The sequence below is a fragment of the Chelonoidis abingdonii genome, chromosome 1 (genome assembly GCF_003597395.2).
Source record: "Chelonoidis abingdonii isolate Lonesome George chromosome 1, CheloAbing_2.0, whole genome shotgun sequence".
NCBI lineage: Eukaryota > Metazoa > Chordata > Testudines > Testudinidae > Chelonoidis > Chelonoidis abingdonii.
The window spans coordinates 16,693,294-16,705,306 of record NC_133769.1 but is presented as its reverse complement, the minus strand read 5'-3'; the positions used below and the strand labels follow the sequence as shown (position 1 = coordinate 16,705,306).

The following is a 12,013-nucleotide window of genomic DNA, read 5'->3' as shown; positions in this document are numbered from 1 at the left end:
CACCAGAAGAGGGTGCCCTTATAACTAAAGTAAATGTCAGGATCTGGAATGGCTTCCCCTACGCATTTGGGGGGAAGGAGGAGAGGAATGAAACCAGTACACAGTGAAATGTTTTTGTGCCAAAAATAATCTGGCCTTAAGGACTATTGAAAAAGCACCAGCCTGTTGTCACTAGTTACTGAAAACAAAACTAGCCCTTGCACAGAATTGAGTGTGAGATAGATAAGTGGCTTCCTGGTTCAGAACTCAAATGTGTTGAGATGAGTTAAGCGCTGCCCACAGGCAATAGGCCACACAGTTGCTTTCTCCTGTGTGGCCAAGAAAATCGTCTTGTAAAAGAGAAAAGGGGGCAGCTCTGAGTCATCTGATTACCCTGAGACTCCTGGTGTAATATGTGCTTGGAGTCTGGTAGCACCTTAAAGACTAACAGATTTATTTGGGCATAAGCTTTGGTGGGTAAAAAATGATGCATATGTGCTTGGAGTGGCATGGGTCTGGACCTGCAGATTCGCAGGGATCTACGCAGATCTTGGGGGATCAGAGCCATCTTTGCAAAGACCTTGTTCCTCCACACAGCTCCTGGAGCTCCATCACACACCCTTCACCCCCCTTGCATCTGTGCTGCCTTGGCATCTCGAGCTGAACCTGGAGAGCCCTGCTTGGACACTGGTTGTTCTAAGAGGCTGGGGGAGGGGGGGCGCCTGGTGGGTGTCTCTAGTCTGGGAATTGCTGGGAGGCTGGGCCCTTGTCTGGAACTATTCCCTGTCTATCCCCCACACCCACCCCTTCGCTGGCCGAAACCATCCCTAGTGACTCACCTCCTATCTGCCAGAGAAGGAACAGCAGCAGCTGGAGAAAGTTGAGAGGGATTAGGATCTGAGAACAAGGGTGTTACGCTTGTCTCAGCACTCCAAGCAGGAAAGGGACTTCTTCAGTAAGAAACATTACACAGGCTTTTGGCTCCAGTTCACAACAGCATACCCCACAGTGCCATGTCCTAATCCTCACTAGCAGTAGTCCCTTTGACTTCCATAGACTCACAATTGGTCGCTCAGATTTCGTGTGGGCAGAGCAGATGCTTAGCTGCCAACTCCCTGACTCTAGGCATACCTGTACATTTACGTGCTCAACTGTGCAAATGTCAATGCAAGGTTGAGTAATATGGTTGAGCGAGGGTTGTTTTGTGGTGAAGGTACTAGCTTGGGATTCTGGAGATCTGGGTTCAAATCCTGCTTCAGGTGTGACTATGTCTGTGCCTCAGTCCTTCCCCCTGTGAAACGGGGAGAGTAACCATCTTTCCTTTCACCCTTTGTCTGCCTTGTCAGTTAGGGTGTAAGCTTTTTCCAGCTGGAGCTGCTTGCAGCACCTGGCACGATGATATCCCAATCTTGGTTGGGGCCTTTAGGTGGGACCGCAGTACAAGTAATGCAACCTTCCATCTAAGTTGGATGCTCTGGTGCAGCACAGCACAGCACAGCACAGCTGCCATTCCCTAAAGGCAGATGGAATCCAGGGGGCGGATGGAGAATGCCAACCAAAATGTCCTTTGTTTGTATCCGTGCTTTCACTTAGGTGTGGGAAATCCTGGCTCCTAACTCCAAATTCTGGCTGCTTTTGAAACACTCCAACAACTGACGCTCTCAAAGCCCGTTAGAGACAAGGCCCATGGGGTTTTTGGACAGCCACATGGTCCCTTGGTTGTGATTTGAATCCATCTAGCGTTGTCTCAAAAGCTTCCTACTGTGTTATATTTTTAATTAAAAAACTGAAACAACCTGCCGCATGCTAACATGTATCTTCAGGATTTCCTAGATCCCAGGCAGGAATGAGGATGAGGGTTCATGGTGGGAAGATCCGGGTTCCCCCCACCCCCACCCCCCAGGGACCTTTGCACACAAAGAATACAGTGTCTGGCAGGGTTGCTAACTAATGGCCCCATCCTGCTGCCACTGGCAAAGGTCTTACCAGGGCCCTGGGCCAGCAGGCCATCATCTGCATCTGTGATGCTGTGGCGAGGACTCTGCAGGGATGGCGGAGGGTCAGGGCCCCATGAACCTAGCCCAGCAGTAACTTTGCAGAGCTCTGCTCTCCAAAGAGGCCACTGTTCAAAATGCTTACTCAGCCCACTGGCTGCTCCAGCCTCCACAGGCTCTGTGCGCAATGCACTTTGGTGCCTATGGACCGTCTTTTGGGAATATTGCCAGGAAAAGCTTATGCTGCTGTTCTTATTTTGGAGGATGCTTAATAACAGAAAGCAGAGTGGGGCGGAGGAGCCTAAAAATCTGGGTCGATCTATTTCCGTCTGACCTCTCCTGAAATCATTACTTTGCATATTCAAACCTACTGTCATCCGAATACAAAAATAGCCTTCTCTGACTGCGAGATTCCCTCCCAGGGCCTTCCCAGTCTGACTTCCTGCCTCTCTCGGATCTTGGTTTGTTTTAAAACATGTTTTGAATTTTAGTGCATTTGAAAGATGCTAGGAAAAAGCGAGTGACTCTTCTCAGTCGGAGGCCAGGCCGGGGCGATGCTGTGGAGGGATCTGCCAGGGAGCCAGAAGGGAGCTCAGTCTCCATGTGTAGACAGTGCTTGGCCACACTGCAGTGCGGTGGTGGATGGGAACTGGGCAGAGGCCACCAAACAGCCATTGAACTGTGCTAAGGAGGGCCCCTCTGTCACTCTGTCCATACATGGAATTCTCAGGGGCCTTCTAGGTGCTGAGGAGCGGGGCTGTACTCCCACTGGCCTGTGGGGCTTAGCTATACTGTACAGAGCCAGCGTACGGGTTTAGATAGTAAGTGCCTGCTTAGAAGGTGAGCTCTCTGGGGATTTGTTAGTGTGTGTGTGTGTCTGGGCATGTCTGTCCTATACCAATAGTCCATAATAATAGGCAATAATCATTCCCATTGGCCTGAGGTCCTTTCTTACATAGCAGGGCTTCTACTGATCACCTACCCATCACCATGGATGGCTCCTGGAAAACTGGAGTGAGGCAACATGTTCATTTGGGGCCAGGGAATGTCTGGCCCCAGCCGTGGCTATGCAGAGAGAAACCAGACGCGAAGCGCCGTCCCCCATCTGCATGGTCCTTACGGCTGGGTCAGGCAGAATCAGGATCTCTTCACTCAGTGGAGTGCCAGGAAAGCTCCATTCCTGCTTTCCCTGGGGCCGCGCAGTGCCCCAAAGGGAGGGGAAGACATGGGTGCTCTGCCACCCCCCTCCCAACGCTGGCCAGCAGAGCTGTCTGGCTGCAGCGTAAGCTGCACCCTGAAAGGGGTGTGGGAGAGAATGTACTGCCTCTAGAGGCCTTTTGGCTCCTGATGCTCTGTGTCTCCCTCTTCTTCTCTCGGGGTATGTCTGTACTGCAGCTGGGAACGTGCCTCCCAGCCTAGATAGTCACCCGCTCGCTGGGGCAGACTAGCAGGTGCTTGTCTGTCCGGGTCAGGAGACATGCTGTCCGATGCAGTGCAGACACACTCTTAGGATTCTGCAGTTCCACACCACCCCTTACCATGGGCTGAGACCAAGTGCCATCATTGGGCCCTGCCTTTGTGCTGATGTAACTAGCTCCCCTACCACGTTCCCTTGGCGCATACTTATCATTCGTGAAATCACCCCAAGTACATCAAACACTGACGCAGCAGCTGAATCTGGGGGGAAGCAAGAGAAACCTCTTCACTGCAAACTACAGAGTCTTTCTTTTCCCCCACCTCAGTGGATCATTAGAGAGGAGGCGAGGTCAGCTGCTTTTCTAGAAAGCTGGCACTGCTAAACGACAATGCTTACACAAGAGTACCTGGATCTTATCCTCTGTTTGCCAGGGCAGAGCCAGCACAGCTTTTACGGCAATGGTCCCCAAACTTTTTACCTCATGCCCCTCTTACCTTTCTGTGCATCCCCCTGTCTGGGAGCTGTGGCCCTGGGTGTGGCGGGGAGGGGGAGAAGGGAGTGTGGATAGGAGTAAGGGGGCTGAAGCTGAGGCAACAGCTGGGGGTGAGCATGGAGCCCCAGGTCCGGGGCTGGCAACCAGAAACCCTGGAGTGGGGCCAGGAGCAGAGCCCCAGACGTGGTGCCAGCAGCCAGGATGCCGGGTATGGGGCCAGGAGCGGAACCCTGAGCACAGGGCTGGCTTGGGTGGTGCACCTTCGCCGACCCCCATGGGGGCTGGCCCAACCCCCAGCCCATGCCCCTCCTGAACATTCCTCAGCGCCCCTGTAGGGGGGTGCACCCCACAGATTGGAGACCTTTGTTTTACAGCTTGTGAAATGAGGTGGGTCCATTACCTGCATGATGTGTATCAGCTAAATTTATATCTCAGGTACCGAATCCACCTTTCTTTCCAGAGACAGTAAAGCAATTCAAACATGAACTTAAATTCCGAGAGCCCTGCAGGAACCTCCAGAGTTGGAATCCGCCATAAGGTGATTTGGACAAAGTAAGGTTCCAACCCAGGTGCCCCAGCAGAGCCCTATTGATAGCAGCAGAGTTGTGCATGAGTGCGATGCACTGCCTATGCAGATGCAATTGCTAGATCAGGGCCTACATCATGTGGTAGTAGAAAGCAGCACAGTTTATATGACTTCCCCAAGAGCTGAGGGAGACATGGTGGGTGAAGCGATTTCTTTTATTGGACAACTTCTGTTGGTTAGAGAGAGAGGCTTTCAAGTTTATGGAGCTCTTCTTCAGGTATGGGAAAGGTGATCAGAGTGCCACAGCTAAATAGGAGGTGGAACAGATTGTTAGAGACACTGGTTTTATGCCTCATTACAACCTATAACCTACTAACTCTCCTTTGGCCTATAATTTCAGAGGGTGTTAATTGCCCACTTCATTTTGAATATTTCTTGCAACATGTGGTAACTCCTTCCTCTGTTTCCTGAGAACTGTTGCTTGGGGAGTCCAGATACGTGTATTGTGGGGAGGGGGAGTTGAACTTGTGGCTGAAACCAAAATCATTGTTTCCCTTAGCTGCTTTTCGTGGTGCCTGGATCCTAGAGTGATGAGCATTGCAAGGAAGTGCTTAGAACAGGTCACATTTAACTGCCATGCAATGTCAGGAATATGATTTCAGTGCAAAACTTTAAATCAGTCCTGGCAGTTGTGCAAGACAAACGATTGTAACCAACCCACTGGGTCTAAAATCCTCCTCCAGGAGCTCAGATTAGAATCCAGCTTTAGCATGGGCTCAGCATATAGCACTGGCCATGAAACCTGAGGCCAGGTCATTTTTGTGGGGCTCTGGGTTTTATTGCAAACACAGCACACTGCTCCAGAGGATACAGCCCTTCAGTTTTCCCTGCTGAGGGGAAGAGGGAAAAGCCACGTTCCTATGAAGCCTGGGTGGTGTTTTGGAAATAGAAAAATATTACATATTACCTTCTCCTAAAAGCACATGGGAAAGAATGAATTCTCCTCCTCCTGCGCCCCCTCCCCTGCAACTCCTCCATTCCACCCCAGTTGAGTTCTGATGTCATGCTTCATTTACCAGGACAGAGTTCTGTGTATTTTGCTTTCTCCACATCGCTGTGAGCAGGTCCATTTGGTCTCTAGGAGTAATGGGAACCCTTTGAAGCCAAGTGAGAGGAGAAGGCACGTTTCACTGTGCAGTAACGAGCAGGTTCGTCTTGGGGGAGCTGAAATTTAGTGAAATTTACACCCACATCTCGAATACTGCATGCAGATGTGGTCTCCTTGTCTCAGAAAAGATATACTGGCGCTAGAAAAGGTTCAGAAAAGGGCAACTAAAATGATTAGAGGTTTGGAACGGGTCCCATATGAGGAGAGATTAAAGAGGCTAGGACTTTACAGCTTGGAAAAGAGGAGACTAAGGGAGGATATGATAGAGGTATATAAAATCATGAGTGATGTGGAGAAAGTGGATAAAGAAAAGTTATTTACTTATTCCCATAATACAAGAACTAGGGGTCACCAAATGAAATTAATAGGCAGCAGGTTTAAAACAAATACAAGGAAGTTCTTTTTCATGCAGTGAACTTGTGGAACTCCTTACCTGAGGAGGTTGTGAAGGCTAGGACTATAACAGTGTTTAAAAGGGAACTGGATAAATTCATGGCGGTTAAGTCCATAAATGGCTATTAGCCAGGATGGGTAAGGAATGGTGTCCCTAGCCTCTGTTTGTCAGAGGATGGAGATGGATGGCAGGAGAGAGATCACTTGATCATTGCCTGTTAGGTCCACTCCCTCTGGGGCACTTGGCATTGGCCACTGTCGGTAGACAGATACTGGGCTAGATGGACCTTTGGTCTGACCCGGTACAGCCGTTCTTATGTTCTTATGTAACTCTCCTCCCCCCTACCCCTTTCTCTTTTCTTCCTAGGAACTCATTGAGGTTGACAGCGAGGTGGTGTTTGAATTGGCCGCATACATCTTGCAGGTAGGCGCAGCAGCTGTCTCTTGTTCCTTCTGTATCTGCGATGCTTAAATCTGTTGTTGGGGGTTCAGAAATCACAGAGCCTCCTACGGTGTTACACCAAGCGTACAGGAACAGAGAAGAGAGGGTGTATTTTGCCAAGCTAGGGGAAAAAAGCTGAAACCCTTTAGTGCTGGATTGTAACCCTGCTGTCCCAGCCGAGCGAGGGGCATTGATTTGCCGTGCTGCCCCAGGAGCAGGACGGGAACCAGCTGGAAGTGGATGTGGAAGTGAGTTACCTGGCACAGATTACTTCCCCATCCGCTTAGGCTCCAGTGTGCTGGCTGGCACACTGGGGCTGGAGCCACGGCTTTGCTCACTCCCACCCCTGCCTATCCACTCCTTGTGCACCTGTGTGAAGAGGGGAATAGCCGCCCAGCAGCATATGCTGTCCTCCTCCTAGGAGATTCCAGCGATACGTGCTGCCCACGCAGGGATGTAAGGGGGTTCTTTGTGACCCATCATTCCCCTGTGCTGAACTGTACAGTGAACTTAATTTGCATCCATATCTAGTGATACTTTGCACATCTATAGCACTGTTCATCTGAGGGTCTCAAAGGGCTTTACACATATTCATCATGAATTAACCCTCACCACATCAGCAGGTAAGAACCCAGAATACAAGCCAGATCTCCTGGCGCCCCAGACAGGGCTGTGCTCAACCGTTAGACCATGATTCTTTCCTTTCATATGAGACATAAGTTTCCTGATTCGCTGACCACCCTGTGTCAGATCCAACCCAGTATTTAAAGGAAACCTAAGGTGAAAATATTAATTACAGTTTTGAAAAGCGAGGCAAGGTTCTGTTGTCACCAGTTCTACATTAACTTAGTGGAGTTGCTCCTGGCAGGGGCGGCTCCAGGTCCCAGCACGCCAAGCTCATGTTTGGGGTGGCAAGCCGCAGGGGGCGCTCTGCCAGTGCCATGAGGGCCTGCCTGCACCCCAGACTCATCCATCGAAGCCACGGGATCAGCAGACCCTCCGCAGGCAAGCCGCTGGAGGCAGCCTGCCTGCCGTGCTTGGGGTGCCAAATCCCTAGAGCCGCCCCTGGATCCTGGTGGACACTGGTGTGGGAGGAAAATCAGGCCCATAATTGTGCCTGATTTTCAGATATGTTGAGGACCCACAACTCCACTTGAAGTCAGTGGGAGCTGCAAGCATCAGCGCCCCTGAAAATCAAGCCTTAAATTTCCACTTTAGGATTCGGCTTCAGAAAAGATTTGTCAGGTCTTATTTTATCCAAATTAAAAGACTGGCCGAAACCAAAACCCTGGAAAATTTGGATCTGGAACCAGATCTGAACTTTATAGTTCAAGTCAATCTCCAGTTCAAAATGGATCAGCTATTCCTGGGCATTTCAACAAGCTGGAAAGGGGATAGGAAGTTATATGGCGTGGCGGGATTCCCTTGTCCACACAATAAGAAAAGCAGTTGAGAGGCAGCTTTATACTGCCCAGCAGGAAACACAAAATTCTCCAAGGCTTCCAGTTCAATTGGGGATGAAGATTTAATATGTCTACAGGTGTGTCTTCACGGCAGTTAGCTCAAGTTAGCTACGCTCAGATTACTCCTCTCGAGTTAGCGGTGTTCTAATGAACAAGCTGCAAAATAACACTCAAGTTGCTGCGTCCACACTGGTGGTACTGTATACTTGTTCATATGTGGCACACCCCATGTTCTTAGCACTCTGTTTTAACTCAGGTTAACTCTGCAATTAATATAAGCCCTAATCCTTCAGCAGGTGAGCAACAAAGTTGTCTCAAACAGGACTGACTCCCTATCTGCCCTGTACCATTCACAACCATGCAGAATGTTACCAAATCAGAATCCTCCATTCCCCCACACAGATGTAAATGGCCAGCATTTTGCACTCACTCTGCCCAGATTCAGATGACTGACAAGGTGCAAGACACTGGAATGTAACCTAAAACCTAGAGATCAGGGTAAACTGAAGTGGGCCAAATCCATAGGCCAAATCCAGACCTGTTGGGTGCAACTCCATTGGCTTCAGTGAAGTTACACCTGCTTACACCAAGACTGAAGTTGGGCCCATGATTTTACTGAGACCACCTCTTTATTCATGAAGAAGGAGGAGATGATGCACCAATTATCAAGATGACAGGTTTCAGAGTGGTGGCTGTGTCAATCTGTATCAGCAAAAGCACAAGGAGTCCTTGTGGCACCTTAGAGACTCACAAATTTATTTGAGCATAAGCTTTCATGGGCTAAAACCCACTTCATCAGGTGCATAGTCTCTAAGGTGCCACAGGGACTCCTCATCGTTTTTGCAATTATCAGGAATGTTTAGTTAGTGCCGTAACAAGGGTGAGGCAAGTGAGGCACTTGCCTCAGGTGCACAAAGCCGAGGGGCGCAGGCAGTGATGGAGGAGGGCGGAAAAAAAGCCGCTGACACAGAGATATTTATAACTGGGGTGATCTCCCCCCCCCGGCCCCACCTGTGGCCCCCCCACGCCTCCCCTGAGTATCCCCGGACCCTTTTCAGGACCAGGAGGAGAGCAGCTCCATGTTGCCTCCCTGCAGCAACTGCTGCCGCAGGGTCCTAGCACCCCTCAACTCATCTGCCAGGGCAGACTGACTCTGAGCCTGCCCTTCCCCCTCAGACCCTTTCATTTTTCAATGGGACCCACCAGCAGCACAGGGCTCCCTCCCCGCCCCCCCCCCGTCCGCAGTCACCGCTCCTGCCCCATGCTGGGCAAGGTGGCAGCGCCATCCCTCACCCCCAGTGAGGCTACAGTCAGGCAACAGCAGGGGAGGAGGTGCATGCAGCACCCCACGGCACCCACCGTGGGGGAGGCGAGGGAGGTTCCTGAACCTGAGAGGGGCCCTAGGAGCACCTGCAGTGACAGTGGTGGGGTGAGTGTGCTGCTGGGGGGGGCAGGAAAGCGGGGCTCCTCCCCCAGAGCTTGTTGCTGCTGGCAGGGAAAGGACTGAGGGGAGTCGTCCTCTCTGGCCCCTGTTCCGGAGCAGCCTGCCTGCACCCCAAACTCATCTACACCCCCACCCCACCCCAGAGCCCACACCCCCAGTCAGAGCTTTCACCCCCTCACCACACCCTCAACCCTCTGTCCAAGCCCTGAGCCCCTCCAGCACACCAAACACCTCATCCCCAGTCCCAGCCAGAGCCCTCACCCCCCACACCCCAACCTTCTGCCTCAGTCCTGAGCCCCTCCCACACCCCAAACCTCCCATTTCCAGCCCCAGCCAGAGCCCTCACCCCTACTGTTGCCCTGAGCCCCTCCCATACTCCAAACCCCTCATCTGCAGCCACAACCCACAGCCCTCACCCCTGCACCCCCTCTCTCTGTACCCGCTCCCATCCCCAAACTCCCTCCCAGAGCCTGCACCCCAGTCCCCTGCCCCAGCCTAGTGCCTGCACCCCAGACCTCTTCTGTCACCCAAACTCCCTCCAAGAGCCTTGGGCGGGTGGGGGGGTGGAGTTTGGGTGGGGGCGGGTTCTTGGCACCACCAAAATTTCTACAAACCTGCCACCCATGATCCTGCCCTACAGACCTGAACTCCCAGCATTCTCAGGACACATGCTGATCCCTAGTGACCACTGCTGATATCCAGTACCTCCCTCCTCTCTTAACTTGTAAGTCCCTCGCTGGATTGGAACTGGATTGGAACCAAAGACCATCTTGGAAGCAACATTACCAGCCCAATCAGTCAAAAATCATGAGTTAGACTCCCCAGAATCACAGGCTGTACCGCCGCCCCTTCATTCATTCTTCAGCGGCAATTCGACAGCAAGCCCTTCTCTCCGAGAGGGACTGAGGGATCCAATGCCAAATTGCCGCCGCCAAGCCGGCCCTGGGGGAGGGTGCAATTTTATATTCTTGCCTTGAGTGCAAAAATACCTAGTTACGGCTCTGTGTTTAGTAATGTTTGCAGTTCAGTACAAGTGACCTGACAGGAATGATTCATAAAGGCAGAGGGTGGGCGGTTTGGGGGCACCTCATTCTTTATGGGCGGTAATTGTCATGGGAGAAGATCAGAGATAATGGGCCAACAGGTTTCTTCTTTTTCTCCTCTTCTTAGTGCAGTTTTTAGTCTCTTTCCAGTCAGCCATGAAACTCTGATCCTAAAAGATCCGTGTGAAACAGCCAAGCCATCTTATCAGCATATGTTAATCAATAGTAACCATTGCACTTCTGTAACACTTTTCATGTTAGGGACGCAATTAGTGCTGGGGAGTTTCATTCTTCATTAAGATCAATTTTAGAGTAATACAGCAAAAATTAGAGAGGGAAACAATTAAAAGCACTTTACAGCATTTGCGTATTGGCCTGCTGGGTGAATACACATCGCAGACAGCAGGCTCATTGTAAGAGTTAGTGCTAGGGATAGGAATCTATTGTTTGTCCCTGCATCCTAATGAAACACTTGAGCAATTAGTAGCTATAGATGTAAGCCCGGGCCAGGGTGCCACTGTAGCCCCCGGCTGCTGTGATCTGAAGTATTTACCATCACAAACAAACACGGGATATTACCCACATTGCGGGAGTAGTTTGAAGTGTGACATAATGAAATTAAGCAACACAAACCATACTTTTATGTGTGACCAAGTTGCAATTATTACCACCTTTGTGTGTGATACACTCCAGTCGAGAACAAGGTGGATCGTTCAGCTAGCTGTTTTGATTCAATGCCTGCACTGCAGAGTCAGCTCAGGTTAGCCATACTGCAAAGTCAAACCCAAGTGGCTGTGTTCTCACTGATTCTGCACGCACCCTTGTGTGTCGCCAGGACTTCTGGGGGCATATCCCATGCTTCTTTGTACTACAGTAGCCTGAGCAACTCTATAATTTATTCTTAGTGAATTTTGAGAGAATGTGTGTGTCCTGCGCACACAATGGGACGTGTGAGAAGGCATTGGAGGACTGTCAGCACTCAAGTGGTTCAGCTTGTGTCCTCACTGCAAAGTAAGTGGGGATACCCAAATGAAAGCAGCAGCTGAGCTCTAGCCTGTACACCCAGCCAGGCTAACTAGCCCGGGTTTAAAGCACCGTGGATGGGAGAGGAATTATGGGCAACACCCAGGTATGCAGTGAAGGCATGCCCATTGTGGAGGCTCCACTATTGGGCAGATGCAAACTAAATGTTTACAATGCTCTGTCTACACTATAAATTTTACTGTGTTAAAGCAAAGTGTGTAACTCTTGGTAAATGGTGACTTTCCAGTGGTAACCACTGTGCATTTTGGGAATGTGATACAACCAATTTTGGGGATGCTTCAGATATCAAAATATGGCTACAAGACTCCAGCAGATACCAAATTCTGGTACTGATGCCATCACTGGAGTAGAGCGCCACACACCAGTGTAGGATTTGACTCTGATGTTGATAGCTAGGTCACAATGCTTTCATGGATGAAACATCTAAAATATATGTTCATTGTTTCCCTAAGTACTTTCTTAGGTAGATGACCACAAGTCACTTGTACTTTGGAGATCTTCTAGCAATGCACTTCCCCTAACCATACAGGAGTACTGGTTTAATACTAAGAACACACTTAGTAATTCGCCAGCACTACTTCCTGCAGCACTTACCATAGGTATCCAT

The 12,013-nt window shown here is 50.4% G+C and overlaps 1 protein-coding gene across 3 annotated transcripts in view; it reads left to right on the top strand.

Moving 5' to 3' along the window:
- The window catches only part of FRMD4A (FERM domain containing 4A), a 553,835-nt gene that overhangs the window by 438,291 nt on the left and 103,531 nt on the right, over window positions 1-12,013 (top strand). For all 3 annotated transcript variants that reach the window (XM_075064299.1, XM_075064302.1, XM_075064306.1), the window contains one exon: window positions 6,338-6,394. In XM_075064299.1, the coding sequence (XP_074920400.1) occupies window positions 6,338-6,394 (57 nt within the window). The remainder of the gene's footprint in view (window positions 1-6,337; window positions 6,395-12,013) is intronic.